Source organism: Ovis aries, chromosome 11, assembly GCF_016772045.2.
Source record: "Ovis aries strain OAR_USU_Benz2616 breed Rambouillet chromosome 11, ARS-UI_Ramb_v3.0, whole genome shotgun sequence".
NCBI classification, from domain to species: Eukaryota; Metazoa; Chordata; class Mammalia; order Artiodactyla; family Bovidae; genus Ovis; species Ovis aries.
The window spans coordinates 37,848,247-37,875,100 of NC_056064.1; the positions used below are offsets into that span (position 1 = coordinate 37,848,247).

General features: G+C 38.9%; 1 protein-coding gene across 1 annotated transcript in view; it reads left to right on the forward strand.

Moving 5' to 3' along the window:
- SKAP1 (src kinase associated phosphoprotein 1) overlaps window positions 1-26,854 on the forward strand; it is a 306,266-nt gene that overhangs the window by 57,573 nt on the left and 221,839 nt on the right. The window contains exon 3 of the mRNA XM_027974662.2: window positions 25,487-25,512. Coding sequence (XP_027830463.1) covers window positions 25,487-25,512 — 26 coding nt within the window. The remainder of the gene's footprint in view (window positions 1-25,486; window positions 25,513-26,854) is intronic.

Genomic DNA, 26,854 nt, shown 5'->3' on the forward strand with positions numbered 1-26,854 from the left:
GTGAAATGTGTTGTTGGTACATTTGTGTTACAAGTTTAGATATTTGTTCATATCTTCTCTTTCTGTTCACTTTGCTACTTTCACTTAAGTTTCAGTGTCAATGCAGAAATAAAAAAGGTAGTAGGTACTAGTGCAATCTATCTAAGTTTAAAGAGCTCTGAAAAGGCTTCAAACTCATAGCAATAATTTGACCACATCTTGAAGTTTAAAAATTCATTTCTTCCTTTTCCAGTCCTATCTCTGTTTCTCACCCTTAACCAAGAAAGCAAACAAAAACTTATAACTTCACGGCTCTCAAGTTATCAATTATATGCTAAATCCCTGTACTAGTTTTCTGTTATTTAGTGAGTATATGTTGAGATTTCACAATTGTGTTAAAGATTTTTGGAGATATACTTACTGGGAGTAGTAAAGGGTTATTTTTGTTGCTCTTTTAGTCTGAAATGGTCTACAGGTGAAACTGATACAATATTACTTGCTATTGGTCTCTTGGCTTAACCTGGAAAGGAAGATCATTTTATTATATGTTCTTTCATAGAAAGTTTCCTATACTTTCAAAGCAACCTTGAACTGTATGACTCTTTTTTAATTTTATGATGATTATTATTTTGTTTATTCTTTCACTTGAGTAGGTGTCTTAGATTTGGTACCAGCTATAAGATTAAATTGATTCATTTTTGTTTTCTTTTACACTGGGCTATTTTGGTAGTGTTAGTAGATAGAAGCCTCTCCCTTTGGTCATCCCATAAAATAAATATTTTATATGAGTAATTTTGATGTACAGTAACTTTTTAGTAAGTGGGTTTTTTTCAATTTTGTTTTTTTCAAACATTTTCATTAAACATTCCCAGTATTGAGCTCATGAAACAGAATAACATGTCCTATCAAGAGTGAAAGGACTTTTGAAATGAAACCTGGGAAGCAGGCAGATAACTGAGCTTTCTCCCTTCAGGTTGGACTGACCCATTAGAATAAGCTGAGCGCTACTATTTAGTCCTATATTTAGTCCTATAGTTAGGTCTCTGAATTTGCTTTACTTCTGATAGAATTATAGCCATCATTTTTACTTGGGCACATTCCTATTTTCTACTTGAAATGGATTTGTCTTGGAAGATCTCAGAAAATCCTCAGTATCAATTTTTTAATACTAGAAGCTTTTCTATTTGTCTATAAATGGGGGCTCTTAATTCATACATTGTGTGAAAAGATCCTTTATATGAAATTACTGTCTTCATTTTACCAATGTTTACTTTGGCCATGATTTTAAATCTCACTTGATCTGGATCTAATCTTTTGTCCCAATGTGTGCTATTTATTGTGCTTATAGAAAGCCAGTGGGAGGAAAAAGCCTCTTTGTATTCATCTATTTGTGGATCTCCAGAAACTTGTGGCGTGAGGCCCTCCTGGTTGTGGTTATCTCTAATTTGCTGGTTTTCTCTTATTTCTGATATAGATCCATCCTGTATCCACTTCCTGTGTTATACTGAAATTAGAGCAAAGGGGAGAGAAATGCAAGAGCACTGGGTCAGCTCTCAGAATTCAAAGTCTTTGTTCTGATGTTTTTTCTGTAACATTGTCTGATTCAATAGAAGATTCGCCTAACCATGATTTTGTGTTTTCTTTTTCAGTTGCCTCCCCCAAAATGTTATTTGGGATTGTTTTTTCAAATGTTACAAGAATGCAAACATTACCAACCAAACCTTGAAACCTCAAAAATTTGATTTTTTTATGGTATCACTGTGATTTTTCTCTTGTTTTAATTTGCAAAATGATGCAGGAAATTTCATTTCCTTGGGATCTCATTTTATTCATGATTCTGTTGAAAATGAGTTGGGCCTAAAGTGGGTTTTTATAATCACAACATGTGAATCATTTCTTCTTTGGAAGCCGGATCTTCTCTCCACTGTGTAGCCTCATCTAGTCTCCCTGAAGTGCAGCACTAGCAGGGTTGATAATGAAATGCGGTCCTTCTTATCTCACCCAGCAAAGGGCTTGGAAACGACAGGAAAAAAAATCAATCCCAAAGGAACTTCTCAAGTGCTAGATATCCATATTTAACCCCCATGCATTTAAAATGGAAATGAGATATCTCAGGGTTTTAGTTTTTGATTTACACAAGATGTCACCGCCTCCTTGGCAGTGGGAATATTTTGCAGACCAACTGCTGACCTGTTTAGGGAGATCTCAGCCTATCGCCTCAGGTCCAATGTAGTTTCTTCATAATTCTTTCGAAACTCTCAGCAGTGCTTTGCAGCAGCTTTGATTCTTCAGGCTTCAAAGAATCCCCCTTCGAGGCCAATCTTCTAAAAGAGAAAAAAAAAATCAGTGTAGGGAAATAAACAGTTCGTAAAGGAAGGGGCAGCTATCTCTGTGGCAGTGCTTACTGTACTTAATTAATAAGGAGTTTATAAGCCAGCTACGGCTTCACAAAGCCAAGAAAATTCCAGTTTTGTGCTAGTGCCTTGTTATGAAATTCCCACTTGGAGTGACTCAGTCTTCAATAATCAATTTGTTTTATCATAGATATATAGTGACGCTTATGCGTTATGATTAAATGCTCACCCTCAAGCTCCCTCTTGAGTTTGTGAGACTTGTAGAGTTATTATAATTTATAGAAAACTTTATGCCCACATAATTTCCAATTAGCTATTTCTCAGTTATATTAAGGGAGTGTCTCTCTTTTCTGGATTCTGCCGTAACCACAATGTTCATTTTACGATTTGATAATCAAGACCTCCTATCTACCAAGAACCTTTGTTTTTTTGTTGATGACAAAACTAAGATATGTGACATTACTCAAAGTAAGAGCATTAATAAAAGATTAGGATTTAGAATGTAGGATTTCTAATTGGTTGCATAGTTTACTTAAGCAAGCCATTATTTTAAAAAAGAATTGGCATCTTTCAAAAGCTTATTGGTTTAAAGGAACTGTAATAAATATTGAAGTTTAGTTAATTATATATGCATCTAGAGTCTAGCAACATCTGCTAGATGGATGGATAAGTGACAAAGCAGATATAACAAAATGTGAATCATAGCATCTAGATTATGAGTATACACATATATGGTGTTCATTTACCTTTTATGCATATCTGAAACATTTCATAATATGATGTTGCAAAAAACATTTGTTTCACTTTGCAGTTCAGAAACCATAGACTTCATTCATACTGTGGTTTCAGAAAACCATAGACTTCCTCAAGTTGGAAATGTAATAAGTATGTCTGTGGTATTTTTAGGATTATAATTTTCTAAGAATAACCTTATTATTTCAGACGATAGTAGTCTAAGGGATAATCCTTCAGTTTGTTATTTCTGACATAACTAACTTTAAGTATCTAACTTTTATACTTCTTTAAGACTTCCAGGCCAGCAATTATTGAGAGCTCAAATTCAATTCAAGCATTCTGCCCAGGAGATCCTGAGATTTTGATCTTTTTTAAGGAAAGGCAATTTCTGACTTTCCTCATAAATTTGATAAAAGGAAAGCTAATATGAGATTGGTAGTCCAGTAGGAAATGGAACTCAATTTTACATTTTTAAAATCATTTTATGGTATTAAAAATGACAGAGGTTAGAAACAAAACTCTTATTCTTTTATTGAACTAGAATTGAAAGTGGCAGAAAATCATTTTGGCCCCGGTGCAGTAAATGTTATCACTAAAACATGTTCAGGGAATATCAGGATAGTCTCTCAAGCACCAGAGACAAAAGTTCACAGAAAAAGAACTGATTTTTCTGTCCTTATCTTGAAATTATGAGATGTACAGGAGATGAAAGAATCTTAGCTCTAATAGGACAGGCGATGGAGTATGTGTTAGAAATGATAATGTCTCCATTCTGGAGAGAGTTGAAATGGAGAGAATGTGGTGGGATGGGTGTCTCAGCAGTGACAGGCATGATGGAGGGAGTTCACAGGGACAAGGAGGGTCAGCAGCTGAGCCGGCCCCAAAGATGAGGAATCCAGAACCAGAGAAAATTATACTTGTGCAAAATTACACTGTGAACTGATGATGAAGCTGGTAAGAAAGCAAACAATACTATTTGTTAAAAGTACTGTTTGAAGATTTTGTTTGAAAGAGAAATTAAACTGGAGCTGTCAGCAGCTACTTGATTTTGAGAATCCAGTAGAAGAGAAATTTTAAGTCCATTTGGGAAAAACCAATCATTTTTGAGTATGCAGTGTGATTATTCTTTAGAATTTTGTGTAAATGGAGCAAGTTGGTAGACATATGTTTGCTGATCCTATAATGATTAAAATTCAGAATAAGTAAAACTCTTGTGAAATTGAGTTTTCAGGTTCCAGCCAGTGTTCTATACTGCCATATGGCATAACTAGAATTAATTGCGGCTCCCAGTCTGTTTATTCTTTTACTGAATATCTAGGTGCCCTGTTTGAAATAGTAGGGATTCCACAAAAGTATGTAATCACATGAGATAGATGGTTGACAAGTTCACGACGGCGGTCTGTATAGCTAATAGTTGCTTTTGTAGCTAATAGAAGAGCAAGCTTTTTGTAAGTTTTTCTACCCTAACCTCTCTTTTTATTAGAAAGAACAGATGGGTAAGAGAGTTAAAAAGGAAAAGGGGAAAAAATTTAGGACCTTATAGGTCAGTGTAAATAGAAAAGGCAAAGCAAGAAATATAGAGTCCTAGCTTCTTGATGCTCAAGAGTGACTCATGGACCAGCAACATCAACATCACCTGGAAAGTTGTTAAAAATGCAGAATCTCAGGCTCCATTGAATCAGACCCACTGAATCAGAACCTGCATGTTAATAAGATCCCAAGGTTATTTGTATGCACATAAACGTTTGAGAATCACTGCTCTACCACATACTTTTAAGTTCATTTTAAATTCAGTTTCTTAGAACTCGGAAGACATACTTATGGAGATTATAAACTCCTTAATCACATGGATGTTCATTTTTTGAAAAATAATCTATCACAGTACTGGCATATGATATGAGCTCAATAATGTGAATTGAATGAGGGAGAAACTGTTATAAATGTGTTATCTGGTCCTTGGCTAAACATTAGAACAAGAGATCCTCTATATTTTGAAATTTACTATTCAGTAGCCAGCCCCATATATTCTTGTCCAAAGATAGAACACATTCTTTTTATTGAGCATTAGGAGTTACAGAGCCATTTGTAAAGATGGCATCCATCTCTTTAAACGTCTCCTCTGATGACATTTCTCTAATATTCTGTGGCATAAGGTTACAGGGCTGCTGCCCGTGTGTTGGAGTTCTGTTGGAGTGTGGATGCCAGTTAGTCCAGACATGATCCATCATAAGCCCTCTGCCTTTGGTTATCATCTTTCCTGTAAAGCTTTGCACTTCCTTGTTTCCACCATCTTTCATATTTCTTGAGGATTTCTTTTCTAATCCTTCCCCCTGTGTTTCCTAGAATCCATGTTCTAGTATAATCAAACTCCACGATATCCTCAACCTCTTTTCTGCATCCCTGCCCAAGTAAAACATGGCTCTTCTTCAGGATACTGTTTTGCTTGCAGCTATCTTAAATAGAACTTGCTCATTTTCCAGAAGTGCTGTTGGCATCCTTCATGCTCCTTGCTTGTCATTTCTAGATTTTTACTATTCAATTTTTGCCAAACCTCTTCCCTTTTGAGATTTGCCTGCATGGTTTTACAATTTTCTGTCATCGTTTGAGTTCAGAGTCTCCCCTCATGCTATTTGAGGACTGAGGCTTTGATTCACAGTTGTCATCTGCACTCTGCTGTAACCACTGCCTCCCAGAGACCTTCTCTCTCAACTTTAGCTTTTCCCTCCTGACTACATCTCTCCATTCATCATATAAATATGCTCAAATCCCTCCTAATATTAAGAAAAACATTACATCCTACACAGTGATCCCTCTCTGGCTACTGTCCTGTATCTCTCTCTCTCTTTTTTTAATAGACACCCTTCTTGAAATAGAAGCCTAGGCTAGCCATTTCTGGCTTCTTCTTTTCAGTCCCCTACAATCTAATCTCTGCTCCTATCAAGTTATTCTTGCCAAAGTACCAGTAACTTGCTGATTGCATCATCCCGGTGACACTGTTCAATCCTTGTCTTATTTGGTGTATCTGCAGCATGTGACGATATTAATAGCTTCCTTTGCCTCAAAAAGTAAAAACAAACAAGCAAATAAAAACAGCAAAAGCAAATAAAAACTCTCTCCCTCTGTTGGTCCCCATGATAATAGTCTCTCCTGGTTTTCCTTCTTCCTGTACTTATACTCTTAGTTTAGGCTTTGGCTTGAGCTTGTTTTTCTACCCTGCCCTCTTCACTGCTATTTCTTGGGCTTGCCTCTTTCTCATCACATTCTCTGCAAGCAGTTGCATGCGTGCCCCCTAACTCTATAGCTTCCCTAGAACATGGATGACTCCTAGTTCTGCAGCTCAACTGCAGTTCTCTCTCCAAGGCACTATACAGCATATTGGACAGCTCCTTTCGGGTATCTTATAGATTATCTTATAGATATCTCAAACTTGCAAAGCTGGGACAGACCCTGCTATATGCCTCCCCAGCAGCCACCCTCCATTCTTCCTAGACAACAGCACCCCACCTTCCCAGGGAAGGACTCATGTCCTTCCAAAGCCATTCTGTTTTGCCAGTGGTTGGTCTAGAGTTTGCATAAGATACAGTTTTGGCCAAAGAAACATGAGAAGACTTCTGATAGCTTCTCACATGACGACCTTATGCTTAAGAAAAGAAAGTGAAGTCGTTCAGTTGTGTCTGAGTCTTTGCGACCCCGTGGACTATAGCCTACCAGTCTCCTCCATCCATGGGATTCTCCAGGCAAGAATACTGGAGTGGGTTGCCATTTCCTTCTCCAAATCTTATGCTTGGGAGGCCAAAATAAAGCACTGAAATGCAGTAGCCACTGTAAGACATAACTCTGCTCTAAGGTGTTAGAGCAGAAATAAGGGAAGAGCCTAGGTCCTTCATGCTGTTGTTGGGACCCTGCATCATGGGTAGAGTCACCAGTCTTCAGACTCTTTGTTTTGAAGGAAAAATAAACTTGTATTTGCTTAAGCCTCTGCCAGTCAGATTTTCTGTTATTTTGTAGCCAGAAGAATCATATCTGACTGAGTGTCTGGAAGTGAACTCATTATTTTGATATTCTGCTTACGCCTAAAGTCTATTTCTGCTTTCACTAGGTCCTGACCTGCTAGGTAGAATCCTGGAAGTCACTCCTGACTCTTCTTTCTTTATTCCCCAAACCATCAACAAGCCTACTGATTCTTCATTCTAAATCTATCTTCTCCCTTCTATTCTCTTTCTCACTGGCTAAATTTTAGCTCTCATGAAGTCTTACTCAGAGCTTTGCACAATTCTCTTTTCTGATTCTCTGCTTCAGGCTTCTCCCTGTTCCAGTTTATTCTGCTCCTCCATTCTGTTAAAAGGGGAGATATAAAAAAGAAGATAATTTAATCATTTGTGCTATAGAAGAAGATATATGGATATAGAATGATATGATATACTATACATGAAGAAATGGTTTAATTGTTTTTTTTTTTTTCAGAGACGTGTCTGAAAAAATACACCAAAATGTTAATGATAGTAACTTCTGGCATATAGAATTTGAATGATTTTTAATTTCTCCTCTTTGTCTATTTGTCTTTTCTAAATCTCTACAGTGAATGTGTAAATCTTAAATCACTGATATCAGAACTTTTCCTGTTTTACAAAGAGGCAGGGAACAAAAAGAAGCAGGGATTTAAAAACCAAAGAGTATTTCTTTCCAGGTGGGAAAGGAGTTGGCATTGCAGGGAAAAGAGATGTGGATAGAGGAAACTGGGCTTTAATTGTAGCCTTGGGTCACTTCTATTCAAATAAATAGATGTATTTGGAGGTTTTTTTTTTTTTAAACTCTGTAATGCATGCGTGCACACACAAAAGTAAGATTATTTTTGAGCCATATGAAATACAGCACTCCTTTTAGTAATTTATGATGACTTTTCTAAAATAAGTTTTTTTTTAAATAAAGGAAGTTCATTCTCAAGGTCTTCATTAGATGAGGTATCTAATTGTTGACAAGGAACAACTTCCGTTTCTTAGATTTTATCTTTTTGAGCTGCACTGAACTGACACAGGATGAATCCCTCATTAGAAAAGGATTATCTACACTCTGTGTGGCTATTTAGTGAAACATTTTTATTTGTGAGACTAGCTTTCCAAAGTGATGGTGCTTGAGTAAACCATTCACTTCCTCCTTCTCAAAACATCAGTCACCGTGATTGATTTTCATGTTGGTCATGGAGAGAAATGGAATTAACTAAAAGCAAGGGTGAGGATTACAAGCCGGAAGCAGTTAATTTACTTAACAAATATGTATTGGCTATTTGTTTACTCTTTATTGGGCACAATGCCAGGTGATCAAGTGTCAGAGAAGATATATCCCTGTTTTTCAAGAAGTTCTTGGGCCACTAAGCGGCCAGGCTTATGAACAGAGCTAGCACAGAGCCCACCATGCATGGGTATCTTCTCTAGTTAGTCTGAAATGTTTAGTTTCAATTTGCTGCATACCTGGATTTTCACCATTTAGAGATTCGTTTAGGCGCATAGTCCTCTTTTACAAATATAAATTCACTTGGAGGGATAAGGGCTCTGATATCAGTGATTTAAGATTTACACGTTCACTGTAGAGATTTAGAAAATACAAATAGATAAAAAGAAATTAAAAATCACTCAAACTCTACATGCCAGAGTACTTTGATGTGCACTAGCCCTATTGAATGGTTTTCTTCTGACTTTTGGTTAAGATGATTGTGCTGTGGAAATTTGATAAGTTTGTTGAACCTATGTTATGGGCAACACACAGTGCTAGGTACACTGAGGGTTAAAAAGTTAACAGAGGATCCTTTTCTTCAGAAAGAATGAGGGCTTTAGAAACTCTTGCCTCTGCACTGAAGAGTTAGTCACAGCTAACATTCATCACACAATTACCATGTGCCAGGCCCAGTGTTGGAGGACTTTATACACATTTTCTCATTTATCCCTCACAACAGGTGTGAGACGAATACTGTTAATAATCCCCAGCTAGCAGATGAGAATACTGAGGTTCAGAGAACTTGCTCAAGTTTATACAGCTGTTAGGGTTTGGAACTGGGATTTGAACCAAGGCGGGATGATTGTTTGGCCAGCACTCTTACTGAGGCTTGATTTCTTCGTAAGTGAATAATGCTACTTCATTCATGCACCAAATATTTATTGAGCATCTACTATGTGCAAAACATTTTTGTGGTGATTATATGACAGTTTTCAGTCCTCCTATAACTTGTTTTTGAACCAGATAAACTAAATAATTATACAATACACCCACCTTGTAGGATTGTTGTTATGGATATAAAAGTGCTTAATACAAGGCATGTTACATTGTAGATACCCAATAGATATTCCCAAGAAATGTGCAACCTAATGAGAAAGATAAAAAAGATACAGAAATAAGAAGTCTTCATGGGTGAAATGTCATCATGGCTTGGTCTTGGGTTTGAAAGGGATGGATTTTTGGTCAGATGTATTGCACACAAAAATAGCATGTACAAAGAAACAGAGGAGATAAAAGTTTAGCCATGGTTGGGAACCAAAGGATAATTCTGTTGATTAGGTATAAGGAAGTAATGAGATACATAGCTGAAAAGATAAGATGGAATCAAATCCTGGAAATGGGAATTTTTACTGGATTTGTGGAGAAGAGGTACATGACTGCAGAGAGTAAAGCATGGGACAGGGATGGGTAAGCTGATGCTTTAGTAGGGAATTATGGATATCATATGAGTCTTTGGTTCCTGGGCTGAGGCCTCTGGGAGGCAGAGGATGGTTGCAAAGGGAGAGAAGAGGAATAAGACTCTCAAAGGGTGCCTGTGTTTATTCTCTGTGCATGCCCAGAAAAGGAAGACAGATGTTTTTTTCTTCCCAGTATTTCTTGCTTTGAGCTCATATTTATATCCTTGATTCCATAGCTGCCTTTGGTTTATTATGAGCTTCACAAGCTTTTATGGATAACCAGATAATATAACCACTTTTCCTTTATGTCAGTGGGAAAATACACTCTAAATGGACAACATTGTGCTTCAGCTTTTGAAATGTGGTTGGTTGGTAAATTAAAGATTATATTTACTATATTTCACATTTGTAAACAAGATTTAATTTTTTTAAAAGAAGATGCAGAAAATTTAACACTATCTATCACTTTGTTTCATTAGGAAAATGCATTTCCAGATCCAAACAATGGAAGTGAATTTTGGAATACAGTCTATACTTGAACTAGGGGCTGCCTGTTTATAATTCCCTTAACAGGCAACCATTTATGAAATACCCATGTCCTTAATGGTGTTCTACAAACTTGCCCCATCATATGAATTACCTGGGGATCTTGTTAGAAACACAGACTTTTAGGTCACTAACCTGGACATGCTAATTTACTAGGTCTGGTGTGGACCCTGGGGAATTTGTGTTTCAATTAGGGTTCCAGGAGATTCTTAAAATCAGACAAGTAGGTATAGAAATCTTTATTAGAAGATACCATTTTTGTTTAGATAAGTAGCTATTTTGGTTTTAAACTGAATTTTAACAGTGAGAGGGAACAAAGGAAGAAGGATTTGACTGGGAAGTATGAGTAGGCTGTTGGTTTGAGTGGTTAGGAGAGTCCCAATATGACTGGGTTTGATTGACAGGAAGATCTTACCAGCCCGGCTTAGGGCCAGCCAGTAGCTGACAACATTTCAACCTAATTAGCTTCTAGGATGAGGGATGGAGATATGGTCAGAATAAATAGTCTTGGTTCTTTCCTTGTCCTGATGTTTGCCTGCTGTCTTAAGTGCTTCCGCATGGCCTGGAAACATCTGGAGACATTTTTGATGCCGGGGAATCCCTTGATGTGGGACAGAACCAGAAGTCCTGGCCCCAGGATGGGTCAGGTAAGTCCTGAGATTGACTGGTTGTTGTGGCTGAACTGCTGGTGACCCTTGACCTGTATTGATACAGCAGTAGAACTGGTCACATAGTCATTAGCCTTTAGCTCTAATCCAGTTTCCTACTTTTATGATTTGGATAACTGAGTATCTCATATAAGGGGTTAACTGTGACTGCTATAGGCCTTGTACCAAGAAATAAATGGGGAAGAATGATATTTTAGTACAGACTCTTGTACAATTAGAAAAAAGTCAAGTTGAGGGCCAAACTATGCAATAATTTTAAGATGATTTCTGAATTTTTGTATGCATCTCAGTCCTTAATTGGAAGAAAATGTACACTTAAGGATAGGAGTTGTTGTTTTTTTAATTTCGGCAATTCACTGTAGCTCTTAAGAGTGGTTACCATAGAAGGATGCTTTCTAGATTCTGTCTTTATATATTTATCCAAATTTTGTTTTAGTGAATGAAATAATATTCTTTAATTAGAATTCTGTTATCTTTCAATTAATCTGTGTCAGTAGCTTTAGCATTTGTATTAAATCATTTTCTTCATGAAGGCTTTTAATGAGGAAACAAATTGATTGTATTTATATATTGGATTCTTGCCACTGTGATGTATATTTGGTTGTGTCTTTTGAAGTCTATTTTTGCCGGTCATTTTGTAGTTAGTCTTTGAAGCCAGGCTTTGGGTGAAAGCCTTCTTCACTTGGATGTTTTAGTTTAACAGAGCTTACTTATTTTTATCTTTCTTTTCTTCATTTTCTTTCCTTCCTTTGATTTCTCTTTTTCCCCCTCTTACCTTTGTGTGAGTAATTTAGAGGAAGAGGAGGGCACTTCTCCCTATCTTATTTGGGATAAAATCCATACTCTGTAGCATTGCTTAGAAAGCCTTGCCTTCTGCCTGCCTCTTCAGCCTTGTCTCCACCGCACCCTGAAATATACTTAGTGCTCTACTCATGCTTAACACAGACAGCTCTTCTGCTTCTCACCTCCATTCACTTATTTAGCAAGGTCTGTGCTACTGCCCCTTGAGGGCTCAGGAACATAAAGAGACAAGAAGCTTGTGGTACAGTATACAGGTGCTGCTAAGGGGAGTGCAAGGGGGAGCACCTAACGCAGGAGACTAGACTGAGCCTCAAAGGGCCATCAGGCGTTCGCTAGTAGAGGGAGGGATCTAAAGAGAAAAGTGTGCCAGCAGAGAGAGAGCTGTGATGTGTAAGAGCAAGACTGTGAGCCGAGGAGGGGAGGGCCAGACTGGGGTAAGCCACTGAAGGATTTCAAGCAGGGGGATGATAAGATTTGGTTTTTGTGCTGTTAGGTGGTTAGAATAATGATGGCACTAATGGAATATTTCATGCGAAGATGGGCTCAATAAAGGACAGAAATGGTATGGACCTAAATGAACCAGAAGATATTAAGAAGAGGGTGGCAAGAATACACAGAACTGTACAAAAAAAGATCGCTTCACAACCTAGATAATCACGACGGTATGATCACTCACCTAGAGTGAGACATCCTGGAATGTGAAGTTGAGTAGGCCTTAGGAAGCATCAGTATGAACAAAGCTAGTAGAGGTGATAGAATTCCAGTTGAGCTATTTCAAATCCTGAAGGATGATGCTGTGAAAGTATTGCACTCAATAAGCCAGCAAATTTGGAAAACTCAGCAGTGGCCACAGGACTGGAAAAGGTCAGTTTTCATTCCAATCCCAAAGAAAGGCAATGCCAAAGAATGCTCAAACTACCGCACAAGTGTACTCATCTCACATGCTAGCAAAGTAATACTCAAAATTCTCAAGCCAGGCTTCAACAGTACGTGAACTGTGAACTTCCAGATGTTCAAGCTGGTTTTAGAAAAGGCAGAGGAACCAGAGATCAAATTGCCAACATCCTCTGGATCATTGGAAAAGCAAGAATTCCAGAGAAACATCTATTTCTGCTTTATTGGGGCTTCCATCATAGCTCAGTTGGTAAAGAATCTGCCTGTAATGCAGAAGACCAGGGTTTGATTCCTGGGTCGGGAATATCCCCTGGAGAAGGAAATGGCAATCCACTCCAGTATTCTTGCCTGGAAAATCCCATGGACAGAGGAGCCTGGCAGGCTACAGTCCATGGGGTTGTAAGAGTCAAACACGACTTAGCAACTAAACCACCACAACTACCGCAGCTTTATTGACTATGCCAAAGCCTTTGACTGTGTGGATCACAATAAACTGTGGAAAATTCTGAAAGAGATGGGAGTACCAGACCACCTGACCTGCCTCTTGAGAAATCTGTATGCAGGTCGGGAAGCAACAGTTAGAACTGGGCTTGGAAAAATAGACTGGTTCCAAATAGGAAAAAGACTACGTCAAGGCTATATATTGTCACCCTGCTTATTTAACTTCTATGCAGAGTACATCATGAGAAACTTGGCTGGATGAAGCACAAGCTGGAATCAAGATTGCCGGGAGAAATATCAGTAACCTCAGATATGCAGATGACACCACCCTTATGGCAGAAAGTGAAAAACTAAAGAGCCTCTTGATGAAAGTGAAAGAGGAGAGTGAAAAAGTTGGTTTAAAGCTCAACATTCAGAAAACAAAGATCATGGCGTTCGGTCCCATCACTTCATGGCAAACAGATGGAGAAACAGTGGAAACAATGTCAAACTTTAATTTTGGGGCTCCAAAATCACTGCAGATGGTGACTGCAGCCATGAAATTAAAAGATGCTTACTCCTTGGAAGAAAAATTATGACCAACCTAGATAGCATATTAAAAAACAGAGACATTACTTTGTCAACAAAGGTCCATCTAGTCAAGGCTATGGTTTTTCCTGTGGTCATGTATGGATGTGAGAGTTGGACTGTGAAGAAGGCTGAGCGCCGAAGAATTGATGCTTTTGAACTGTGCTGTTGGAGAAGACTCTTGAGAGTCCCTTGGACTGCAAGGAGATCCAACCAGTCCATCCTAAAGGAAATCAGTCCTGAATATTCATTGGAAAGACTGATGCTGAAGCTGAAATTCTAAAACTTTGGCGACCTGATGTGAAGAACTGACTCATTTGAAAAGACCCTGATGCTGGGAAAGATTAAAGGCAGGAGGAGAAGGGGACGACAGAGGATGAGATGGTTGGATGTCGTCACCGGCTTAATGGACACGAGTTTGAGTAAACTCCAGGAGTTGGTGATGGATTGGGAGACTTGGCGTGCTGCAGTCCATGGGGTCACAAAGAGTCAGACAATGCTGAGCGACTGAACTGACTGGATGACATAACAATTGAGGTTTACTGAAGGCTGCCAGGTGCCAGGCCTAATGCTCAGTTCTTTATGTATATCATCTCAGTTAATCTTCCCAAGAATGATAACGTGACAGATATTATTATTTCTATTTTAAAGATGAAGAAACTGAGACTGCAGCTACAGTCTCACAGCTAGAAGATGAAGGTGCTAGAACTCCAACCTGGACTTATCTGCAGAGCCTTTGCTCTTCACAGTCACTGCACTTCCTTCTCCATCAGCATTGATGGGAATTGCTCAGAGAGGAGCAAAGTGGCAGGCAGACCACTTTGGACGTGGTTATATTAATCTGGGTGAGGTGTTTTGAGGACTTGAGTGAATTCAGTGCCCATAGTGAGGGAGAGGAGATAGATTAAAAATAAATGAAGAAGATAGAATCTCCAGGTCTTGGTGATTGATGGGATATACATAGAATAGGGAACGAGATAAAAGATGACTCCTAAGCTTCAGTTGGGTGGATGGAGATGTTGGCCGCTGAAGCAGGAAACATGAGATAAGAGAGGTTTGAGACTTTAGGGACAAAGAACAGTCCCAAGAGAGAAGAGTAGAATAACTGTATCTCTTATTTTTGAATCTTTTAATTGAATATTAAATGTTGACTATTTTAATATTTGATTGTTTAAAGTAGTTTATATGTGCGGACAGCATAGTCAAGTCCCTGGCCATTGGTTTCTACCCTGGCCATCCTGAGCTCCATGGCAGGCTCCTCCAGTCTTCTCTTACTCTCTTGTCTTTTTATCCCACAAGCCTAGAAAAATTCTAAACTTGGGTCAGTTCAGCTGTCCACCTTTTCTGACCTTACACCTGGGCAGCTAATTAGTGCTGGAGAAAAATGACACAATTGGATTGCCGCCACAGTAAATCTTAGTCTCCAACCTCAGCTGACCCCTTAATGATGCCTGGCAGTTATTTCACATGCTTTGTATCAACAGCCTTTTTCATTTTCCTCAATATTCTTCCCTCTAATGTTTTTAGCTGCCTTTACCTTATCATATCAACTCTCACTCTTGCTCAACATCATAGTCTATTTCACAAGATAAAACAAAGACTTTCAGGTTGGAACCCATTCACAATCCTGCCCTGCCTGCGTGCCCGCCCCCACCCCAACATCTGCTGTGGCCCTCTGCCACCTGCTCTGAACACCTGGCCCCTCTGCCTGGCTTCTCTCTGCATCCTGGGCCTGGCCTCTCTGTGACTCTCCCCTCCAGGCATCCTCCCTCAGTCTGACCCCAGGTCCACCCCCAGAAACTCTCATCTGCAGGTAGTAAGACGGATTCTGGGATTAGCCAGACCTAGTTTTGCTGGCCCCAATTTTTACCTTGTATGTGTTTTAGGTCACTCACACCACTTTTGCACAATTTTGCATTATTCCAGCCAAACTGGCCCACAGTTCAGGCTTTCTGTGCTCTCAGACCCTCAAGGAGTGTCTGGCAAAATAGTGGAGATTTTTTACTGTTTGAGAGAATGAATGCAGTGTCCATAACTTGAGATATAAAGGGTTTGTTGACATGTTAATGTTCACAAGTCCACACTGCCTGGAGGAGCCCCAGGAACTAGTCCAGTTTAAAAATTTTATGTAATATTTGAGCTCAGGTGAATAAAGTGGCCATGTTCACAACAAGAAAAATACCAAAGGAATTTTCAAATGAATATCACATTTTGAACCTGATTTTGCACAAGATAAACTGTCGTGGCTCTACAATGTGGATTTTTAAACTCTTATGGTACAATCAGATAACCTCCTCAGGTTTCATTTTCCTCATCTATAAAGTCAGAGGCTGAGTTAAATGACCTTCGATGTCCTTCTAGCTGTAAAATTCAGGGAGTATATGGTCCACAGTCACCGCCATCTAGTTATCAGTTATTCATCAGTCACATAACTAGGAGTCTCAGTGGTCTAAGAGTAGCTATTAACCTGAAGCAAGCAAAAAATAATTAGGTTCTAAGTATCAGTGGTGACAAAAGTGGCAGGGCAAGGGCTAAAGATAGTACAGATTAAAATATGATAATCAGCTAGAGTTCTTTGTGAGTTCTGCCTTGTTTTCTCTCTCAAAACACAGGTTTGGAATCAAAAGACATCTGTGACTTTGCTTCTGAAACCTTTTGCCCCTTCTCTTGCTCTCCAGCAGCTTCCTAAACCGATTTGCTCCTCTCTCTCCCATCCAGGCTGCACATTTCTGCTGGATCTGATCAAAATGGACATTATTCCCTATCCTTAAAAATAAGCAAACCAACCGACCAATGAACCCTTCAGTTGTTCCCTTTTTTCTACACAAAGGAAAAAAAAATTTAACTCTGACCTGACATTTAGGGTCTTTCATTTTGCCACAACACAGCTAGCTAGCATTTTTCTTTAATAGTCCACTGAGTCATATTTGGTTGTCTGTTACATGTAGGGAGTAGGGGGATTGCATAGCAACCACAATTTGCAGTGTTAATGCTAGAACACAGGGGATGAAATATTAGAACGTAGGTTTCCAGTGTTTCAATGAAAGGGCATAATCATTGAGCTCCTAGATTTTACTATTAATGTCATAGCAGGGATTTCATGTAGTGATTGTGTTACAGAAGACTCTAGCGGTGAATAGGATTTTATTTAATGAATTTATTTTATATTATTTCTTTTTTATTATCTGCAAATAGACTTCTAAAAAAATTTTTTAGTAATGGGTGATACTATCAAATCAAATCAGATAGTGTTACTTGTTTATTATTTAATACAAGTTTAATTGTGACCATTGTATTTTATAAGATAACTTTGTGGTGCTGTCTTCTAGGATTTCTAAAATTTGTGGACATAGACTCAAGATCACAGAAATATTACCTCCCCCCAAATAATCCAAGACTTTCTTATGACACCTCCTTCTATTACATGAGTTAGGTGCTTATCATCTGTTGTTACCATTGTTGTGGTTGTTCAGTTGCCAAGTTGTATCTTACTCTTTGTGACCTCATGGGCTACAGCATGCCAAGCTCCTGTGTCCTCTACTGTCTCCTGGAGTTTGCTCAAATTCATGTCCATTGAGTCAGTGATGCTGTCTAACCATCTCATCTGGGGATCTACCCAACCCAGGGATCGAACCCAGGTCTCCTGCATTGCAGGCAGATTCATTAGCTGAGCCACCAAGGAAGCTCAAGGATACTGGAATGGGTAGCCTATCCCTTCTCCAGTGGACTTCCCAACCCAGGAATTGAACTGGGGTCTCCTGCATTGCAGGTGGATTCTTTACCAGCTGAGCTACCAGAGAAGCCCCGTCCTCTGCCACCCTTTCTCCTTTTGCCTTCAGTCTTTTCCAGCATCAAGATCTTTTCCAGAGAGTCAGCTCTTAGCATCAGGCAACCAAAGTATGAATGCTGGATCTCTTTGCAGTCCAAAGGACTCTCAAGTCTTCAGTAGCATAATTCGAAAGCATCAATTCTTTGGCACTCAGCCTTCTTTATGGCGAAACTCTCATATCCGTACGTGACTTTTGGAAAAACCATAGCTTTGACTATACAGATCTTTGTTGGCAAAGTGATGTCTCTGCTTTTTAATATGTCCGGATTTGTCATAATTTTCAAGGAACAAGCATCTTTTAATTTCATGGCTGCGGTCACTGTCTATAGTGATTTTGGAGGCGCTCCCCCCCCCAAAATAAAATCTGTCACTGCTTCTACTTTTTCCCCTATTTGCCATGAAGTGATGGGACCAGATACCATGATCTTAGTTTTTTCAATGTTGTGTTTTCAAGTCAGCTTTTTCACTCTTTGCATTCACCCTCATCAAGAGGTTCTTTAGTTCCTCTTCACTTTCTGCCATTAGAGTGCTATCATCTGCATATCTTTTTTTGCTGTTGTTACCATAGTGTTTGTTTGTAATTTACTATCTTAAATTGACTATCTCTTCATGTGTATTCTCTTCATGTGTATCTCATATTTTAGAAAAGATTGTAAGCTTCCTGCAGATACTAGTTCTTGTACTTTTGATGGCTTGAAGGAACTAGGACTATGGGGGCACCACTCCCAGGGACCTTCCCATTCTTGCTCAACTGTTTCTAAGGCTGGTACCCCCACCTCTGGTGGCCCAACTAGTAAAGAATCTGCCTGCAATGACCCAGGTTCGATCCCTGAGTTGGGAAGATCTCCTGGAGAAGGGAATGACAACCCACTCCAGTGTTCTTGCCTGGAGAATCCCACGGACAGAGGAGCCTGGCAGGCTACAGTCCATGGGGTCACAAAGAGTCGGACACCCCCACCCCTGGGTCCCTGTCCTCTGATGCTCCATCAGAGACTTCCACCAGATGGTGCTCTTTTCCCATTTGTGTTCTTGGGTGTCATGCCCTATTACCTCTGCCCCTTGCCCATTCTTTCTGTTGGAATACTGGTAGTGGAAAGAGAATTCAAAATCAACTGAATCTTCCCAAATGAGAGAAGACGTTATAGGAAATATTCAGTATAGAGACTATTAGCATTGTTCAGAAAAGTCATTTCCTGGGGGTATAATCAGTATTTACCATGTGACTCACTACTCAAGGTCAAATGCAAGGGTTTTCCTAGCCTTATTAACTTACTACTGAAGCCCTGCTCAACCCGGTGTCCGTCTGAATTCTGAGATGCCGTTCCGAGTGCCAGGATAACACTTTAGTGTTAGTCTTTGCAGTTTGTTTGGAGATAGCCATTACCAGGGAACAGAGATGATCAAGAGGGAAATGGAAGTCTCTGGACACTGAGTATTACAGATAGCCTACCCATTTAGAAGACACCACTGTTTTTGTACAAAAAACTGAAGTTCAAATCTGGACATCTGTAAGTCATCAGGAAGAGATTTGATTTTTTTTTTTTTAACCAAGACAGGGAATATATGATGGGTCTTAAATTTTTGTAAGTCACAAGTAAAACAACACTCTTAATGCTTTAGTTGTAAAAGATTTTCATCTAGATATTCTAGATTACAGGTTTTAGCCTTTCTGCATAGCTAGGTTTATAATGCCATTATAATCCTTTTCATCTAACCCTACTCATCTAATGATAAGTGGGTCTTGCCATTTTGGAGGAGGCGAGTTAGTGACATTTTTTGAATTCTAATGGAGTTCATGGACTCTTTTTCAAGGAAAAAGAAAACACATTACTTTTCGCCTATAATTTCAGGGAGTTTGTGAATTTCCCAAAGCTCAAATAGTTGAATCCATAGTTGACTCCAAATTAAAGACTCTGAACTGACTGCTCCCTGAAACTAGGCTGTCTGACAAAACAGTTATAACTTCTCTTACTACTAGACTTGTTTTCTGCATTACAGCCAGTAGAAATGCAGTTACCCAGCAGACCTAGATACAGATACAGACTCTGCCACTTATTGGCTGCATGATCCTGGTCAATTTGTTTGATTATTCTGAGTCTTAGTTTCCTCATCTGTAAAATGGGGATAGTAATAGTATCATTGTAACAGTAATAATCTCATTGGATTATGATGAAGATAAAATAATACATGTAAAATGTATACTGAGCACAACACCTCAGTTCAGTTCAGTTCAATTGCTTAGTTGTGTCTGACTCTTTGCAACCCCATGAATTGCAGCACACCAGGCCTCCCTGTCCATTGCCAACTCCCAGAGTTCACTCAAACTCATGTCCATCGAGTCGGTGATGCCATCTAGCCATCTCATCCTCTGTCGTCCCCTTCTCCTCCTGCCCCCAATCCCTCCCAGCATCAGAGTCTTTTCCAATGAGTCAACTCTTCGCATGAGGTGGCCAAAGTACTGGAGTTTCAGCTTTAGCATCATTCCTTCCAAAGAATACCCAGGACTGATCTCCTTTAGGATGGACTGGTTGGATTTCCTTGCAGTCCAAGGGACTCTTAAGAGTCTTCTCCAACAGCACAGTTCAAAAGCATCAATTCTTCGGCGCTCAGCCTTCTTCACAGTCCAACTCTCACATCCATACATGACCACTGGAAAAACCATAGCCTTGACTAGATGGACCTTTGTTGACAAAGTAATGTCTCTGCTTTTGAATATGCTGTCTAGGTTGGTCATAACTTTCCTTCCAAGGAATAAGCGTCTTTTAATTTCATGGCTGCAGTCACCATCTGGAGTGATTTTGGAGCCCCCCAAAATAAAGTCTGACACACTGTTTCCACTGTTTCCCATCTATTTCCCATGAAGTGATGGGACCAGATGCCATGATCTTCGTTTTCTGAATGTTGAGCTTTAAGCCAACTTTTTCACTCTCCTCTTTGACTTTCATCAAGAGGCTTTTTAGTTCCTCTTCACTTTCTGCCATAACACCTAGCTTGTGTTAAATGCTGAATACAGAGTTTTATTATAATTAGGAAATGGAATTATTTTTCCTTCTTAGATAGTTCCAATAAAATGAGGATAGTTACATTTGTCTTACCTACTTCACCAGGATCTATCTAATTAGCTAGCTTAGTGGTTAAAGCTCTGAATATTTTAACCTCACTAACCATGTTTATTGGTTAGCTCCATGGTCAAGAATTTGACACCCACCTTCAAACCCCAAACTAATGATTAAAAGTTAATAGCCTCATTTTTAGGAGAAATCTCATATTCCATCAATCTTAAGTGGCAAACTAGAATAGTATGATTGCAATTTGAAAGATACTGAAGTGTAATCTGAGATGGGCCTCCCCCTGCAGTGGAAACACAGAGTCCCAAAACTTTCCTGTTTAATTTCTTATTAGAGTGTCTGTTCTGGATCTAGTTGCTAGAATTAGCTAGGATTAATAAACCTTGATTAGTAGCTATGAAACCATGGGCAAGTTCTCTCACCTCTTGATGCCTCGATTTCCTCATTTATAAAATAGGCATGATAATAGGGTTAGAATGTGGAGGAAGTAAGTTTATATAAGTACTTAAAACAATGTCCAACAACTGATTTTTAAAAATCTTAGCATTGTTATTATCATTAGTATTACTACTGCTATGATAGCTATAGCTGCACATCAAGACTCCCTCCATATAGTGAGTTAATTTTATTTGCTCCACCTTTCCTTAAAGTTCAATTAAAACTTCTCTAATTTAAAAACACAAATAGCAAATTTTGTCTTGCATATAAAGTAACCTTAAAATTTCAAGACTTTATTCAGGGACTTCCCTGGGGTCCAGTGGTTAAGAATCTGCCTGCCAATGCAGGGGACAGGAGTTCCACCCTGGTCTTGGAAGAGTCCACATGCCTTGGGGCAACTAAGCCTGTGGGCGCCACAACTACTGAGCCCGTGTGCTGAAATTACTGAAGTCTGTGTGCCCCAGGACATGTGCTCTGCAACAAGAGAAGCCACTGCAATGAGAAGCCCGTGCATTGCAACTAGAGAGTAGCCCCCCGCACCGCCCCCCCAAAACTGGAGAAAGCCTGAGTGGAGTCCCAGTGCAGCCAAAAATAATAGATAATTAAATAATTATAATAATAAAATTTTTAAGACTTTATTCTGTAGCATAGATTAAATGTTGTAAAATATTATTCTTCCATTTTAATTTTGGAGGCACAAGTAAAGATGGATTTATTTTGACTGAATGTGAAAATCATCATCATCAATATGGTTGCAGCGTTCTCTCTCTGCTCATTCTGTACTCATCTTTTTTCCAGTTCCAAATATCATTTGCATGGACCTGATGATGTCAGGTATGGATATTGTAGAGGAGTGATAGCTTCCCTTTCATATTGAAGCTGAAGCTTCAAAGAGAAGATTAAAGAAGTGTTTGCTATCTATCTGCTCAGCCCTGATATGAAATTCTCAGAGGCATTTAGGATAAACACAACTCTGTGTGTGTGTTTGCATGCTTTTTCTTCTATATATTTCCATTGTGGTCTTTGTATTTTGGTTTAAAATTTCTAGTTTCAGACTTGTTGGAGTCTCTGGCTAAAGGATAATTGTTTTTAAAGTGAAGGATAAGAATTAGAAGATGTTGGCAGGATTTGACTAAATGCCTCTTAAGGAGGCATTCTCTAGTGCGGAATCATCTTTCCAGAGAATGTAATGAACACCATCCATAGGATATATTTAACAAAATAAGATTAAGACTTTTAAGTGAGTCAGCAAAGAATAATCCATGGTGCCCTCCAGTGAGAAATGAGATTGTTCACCTTTTGGCCTTGCCTTTTAGAAGTATCCTCTCTGAGCTCTGGGATAGAGGAGTGTGTGTGTGTGTGTGTGTGTGTGTGTGTGTGTGTGTGTATTTATGGACTTCCTTTAGGGTTGTTACGTAATAAAGAGTTAAAATAAGAAGAAAGGAAAAAGAGGTAGTTTACCAGGATAGTTTTATATCCCTTGAGAAAGAAACGAACTGATATTCCACTTCATGTCATTTTTCTACGTCAAGTTCTATATATAATTTTTATTGACTGAGATATTTAATTACAGTATAAAGCAGATTATTGGATTAAATTCAATTAAGTTCTTTCTCCATAAACAGTCTTCTTAAAATATAACTACTATTGGGAGAAGCAATACTTGGTATATGTGAACATATAACATCTCCTTAACTAACAAGTGAAACCAGGACACTTTATAGTACGTAGAGAAAGGAACTGAAAATGTGTATGAGTTGGGATGGAGATTGTGGAGAGCAGGGGTGGTGGGAACAGGTAAGAGAATGAGATCATCAGTAACGTTTTATCTATTTTGACAATTTACCATGAATTGGCCCTTTAACTGCCACTGGGGCATGGCTAAGTTTTTTTCTCGATCAGTGAGTGAAAACATTTGTCAGCCAAGTTTTTGCTGTTGCTGTCACTAACATTTTGGAAAGAGGAGTGCACACATACAATTTGCACATGTTCATATCCTAATTTCTATTTATATTGAACTAGATAGAGGTCAGATAATGATTGGAATGGGGAGGGGGCAAGGCAAAACCTTGAGAAAAGATGGAAAAATAGAACTAGAAGATGGAAAATTGTTCACCTTCTTGATAATTTGCTTGGTAAGCTGTGTTTTACAGACAGGAGATTTATGGAGAACTTTTCACATTGGCCAAGTTCATTGGGAAATGGCAGTGTCTGCTTGGTGGAAATTGACCCATTATACTAATATAAACAAATTATTTAAGTTGCAGCTAGTTTCCATTTACATATGCCCTTATGTCAATGTGGATGCCCTTTTCCCCAGATGCTGCACCTTTATATTTCCCACCCTCCCCCTTCTCATCCCCTCTCCCCCTTTCCACTGAAGATGTCAAAGCTGTTCTGAACTTTATTTGCCCTCTAACCCAAGCATCTTAACACTCCTTCACCTGATTGCCAGTCCGAAACTGTTCTGGGAAAGAAAAGGAACAAGAAAAGTCAGTTGCAAGGTTTCTTCATGTTCTCTTTTCAACTCTGTTTATTTCCCACAAATTCATCTCTGGATTATATTCCAGAGATGTATACTCCCTGCATATATCTCCTTCCTCTCCATTTTCTGAATTTTTATAAAGAAATAGCCTAGATGCTCATTGGGCTGGTGTTCCTCCCCAAAGTAGCTTTATTTCACTTGGTAAAGAATCCACCTGCAATGCAGGAGACCCGGGTTTGATTCCTGGGTTGAGAAGATCCGCTAGAGAAGAGATAAGCTACCCACTCCAGTTTTCTTGGGCTTCCCTTATGGCTCAACTGATAAAGAATCTGCCTGCAATGCTGGAGACCTGGGTTGGGAAGATTCCCCTGGAGAAAACAAAGGCTACCCACTCCAGTAGTCTGGCCTAGAGAATTCTATATAGTCCATGGGGTTGCAAAGAGTCAGACATGACTGAGTGACTTACACTTTCATGTACTAGAAGACACACCATTATCATCAACGTATTACCCTTTTCCTCATCTTTTTTGGAATATTTTTAAAAATTGGATTAAAACTGTGAACTCTCTCCTTTAGAAAAAAAAATGCTGTTATACTCATATATGCCCCTGGGAAGTCAAGATGAGGATAGAAAAATATTCTTTCCACTTAGAGGGATAGAGATTGCTATGTTTATAGCAAGAATTAATATTTCGTGACCGTAAGCAAGATTGGGATATATTGAAGAGCGGGTGGGAGGTGAGGAAAGAGAGAGAGACTATAGCCAACACTTTTGAAAATTTCACTGTGATGTGAAAGGAAAGAGGGCAGCAGATGGAGGGATATGAAGGGGGTGAGGGAAGGTTTGCTTTATTTTTATATGAGCATAAATGCTGATGGAAAGGGCCATGTTGAGAGGAAGAGGTTGAATTTATACAAGAGAAAATCGATGTAGAATAATGTAAGTATCCTGTGAAGGCAGGAGGAAATGGAGTCCAAAGTACAATAGACTTTTGTGGGTAGCCGCTATATATAACATTGCTTCTGTGGGGAGGCGGGGGAAGCAATTTAGATTTCAAATAAGTGACTTGCAAATGATCCCTTCTGCTATTGCCATTTCATTATTTGTAAGACTTCAAGGGTTATGGGGTTTGCCAGTCATTTCCCAAAATAAAAGAGGAGATGGAATGATAGACTGAATTGCAAGAGCCCCAGTCTTGGCTCGGACACTAAAATATTAGATGACCTTGAGTCAGTTGTTCATGCATCACCTGTAAAATTAAGAATTTAGGCCTAGAAGGTATCTGGGGATGTGTGTGTGTGTGGGGGGGGGCGGTGTTTTAGTCGTCATAACAACTGGGGTTGCCACTGGTTTTTGGTGCCCAGAACCAATGAAGCTGATTGTCCTGTAATACACAAGATAGGTTATCAAAACAAGGAATTGTCCTGCTCAAAGCCTGCAGAGCTCCTTGGGAGAAACCTGGACCACGGTTAGGTAATATTTTAGGACCTTTCTAGCTCTAAAGTCAAACTTATCTAAGGAGATACAGTGAGTTAAATGTCCCGTTCAAGCCTTTAAGAATCTTTCAAATCTCAAGGACTGCTGCTGCTGCTAAGTCGCTTCAGTCGTGTCCGACTCTGCAACCCCATAGACAGCAGCCCATGAGGCTTCCCCGTCCCTGGGATTCTCCAGGCAGGAACACTGGAGTGGGTTGCCATTTCCTTCTCCAATGCATGAAAGTGAAAAGTGAAAGTGAAGTCGCTCAGTCGAGTCCAACTCTTAGCGACCCCATGGACTGTGGCCCACCAGGTTCCTCCGTCCATGGGATTTTCCAGGCAAGAGTGCTGGAGTGGGGTGCCGTTGCCTTCTCCAAATTTCAAGGACAACCCTTTGGTTTTTCTTAGAGTGGATTGTGGCTTTGGCTAGTTAGTGACTATTTAGGAAGCTTTTTGGAAGGAGTGCCATTGCTATCATACGCCACGATTGAGAAATACAAGTTTGACTTATCTCCATTGTTTTTCCTTTTATTGCAGATACTTTTGGAATTTTCAGCCCCAAGGTGAGTCCTCTCCAACCATTTATGGTTCATACTAAAAATGTGTAGATGGCATTGTTACTTCTATATCTTCTAAGTAAGCTTCTCCATAGGGTGGCATTAGCCTTTTCTGAGGAAAGTTAGTGGAGTGTTTAATTAACCTTCACCCTGCTGGGCTCCCTTGCCCTGCTTTTTAGCAATAAGAAACCCTGATGGTTCTGCCTTTTGAATGAATTAGTGCTAGACTATTTTATAGGACCAAAGCTTTAGTATGCTTTTATTCCTTGAGCTTTGTTAGATGCCAATAGGATCCACCGGCATTCAAATAAAATGGTGGCCGAGTCCATAATAAAAGCCTTGGGAGGGCTCCAACTCAACTAATCCTTCATTGCTCCAGAAATAAATTCCAGTATGTTACCTCCTCAATCACAGTGCTCTTCCACACAGCCTGCCCGTCTGGCAGCAGAAAAATGTCAGAAATGGAGTAGTGTTGAAATTCCCACTAGAACGGTGTTATCACATTTTAATATGAGCCTGGCTGCAGCCTCAGTGCTTCTAATTGCTTTCAAACCATTGTTTTCCTGCTTTTGCTTGATGAACCCAGCATCTGGCATGATTCTAAAAAGTACAACAGACAGCTGTGTGCAAAATTGAAAAAAAGAGACAGGATTAAAACACATTTTTAAAAGGTTCAAAATTGAAAATTTTTCTGATTTCAGTTTGAGGGGGTGCCTTTAAAGTATATGCATTCTTTATTTTTAGTACCCTGGTTGAGAATGTCAGAAACATCATTCTGAATATTAACTATCCCAACTTGTTATAAATGGGAGATTTTTATTTTCTCAGAAAAATCACAAAGCATTTTAAACTAAAATATCTTTATGAACTATTTTGCTGTATAAAATTTTTTAACCAATTGCAAGCTTTTCCTTTTTTTTTCTTAACATTATCAATGTATCCATCTTAGTGAGCAGTAGTACCTTAAAAAATTCAAACTGTAATGATACTAGTTTTATTAAAATTTTAATTTTCTTAGCTCATACTTTGAAGTCTATAAAAGTTTTCTTTAAAAGCAAACTTTAAAAATAAAATATTATATTTTTAAAGTTTTTAAACTTTTGTAAATTATAACCATAGCATTTGTAACATTTTAAATAATGTGATATGGTGTTACTGTATATCTCACTGTCCTAAAGCATTTATGGCTGAAAACATAGGTTGAGAATAGAGAATTATATGTACTAATGTAGCAGTTTGTTTTGCAAAATGTGAAATATGCTATTCAAGAAATGGCCCTATAGTTCAGGGTTTAACAGATGCTAACCAAAATCCACAGGGGGCAGAATATGAATGTAAACTGGCAGAA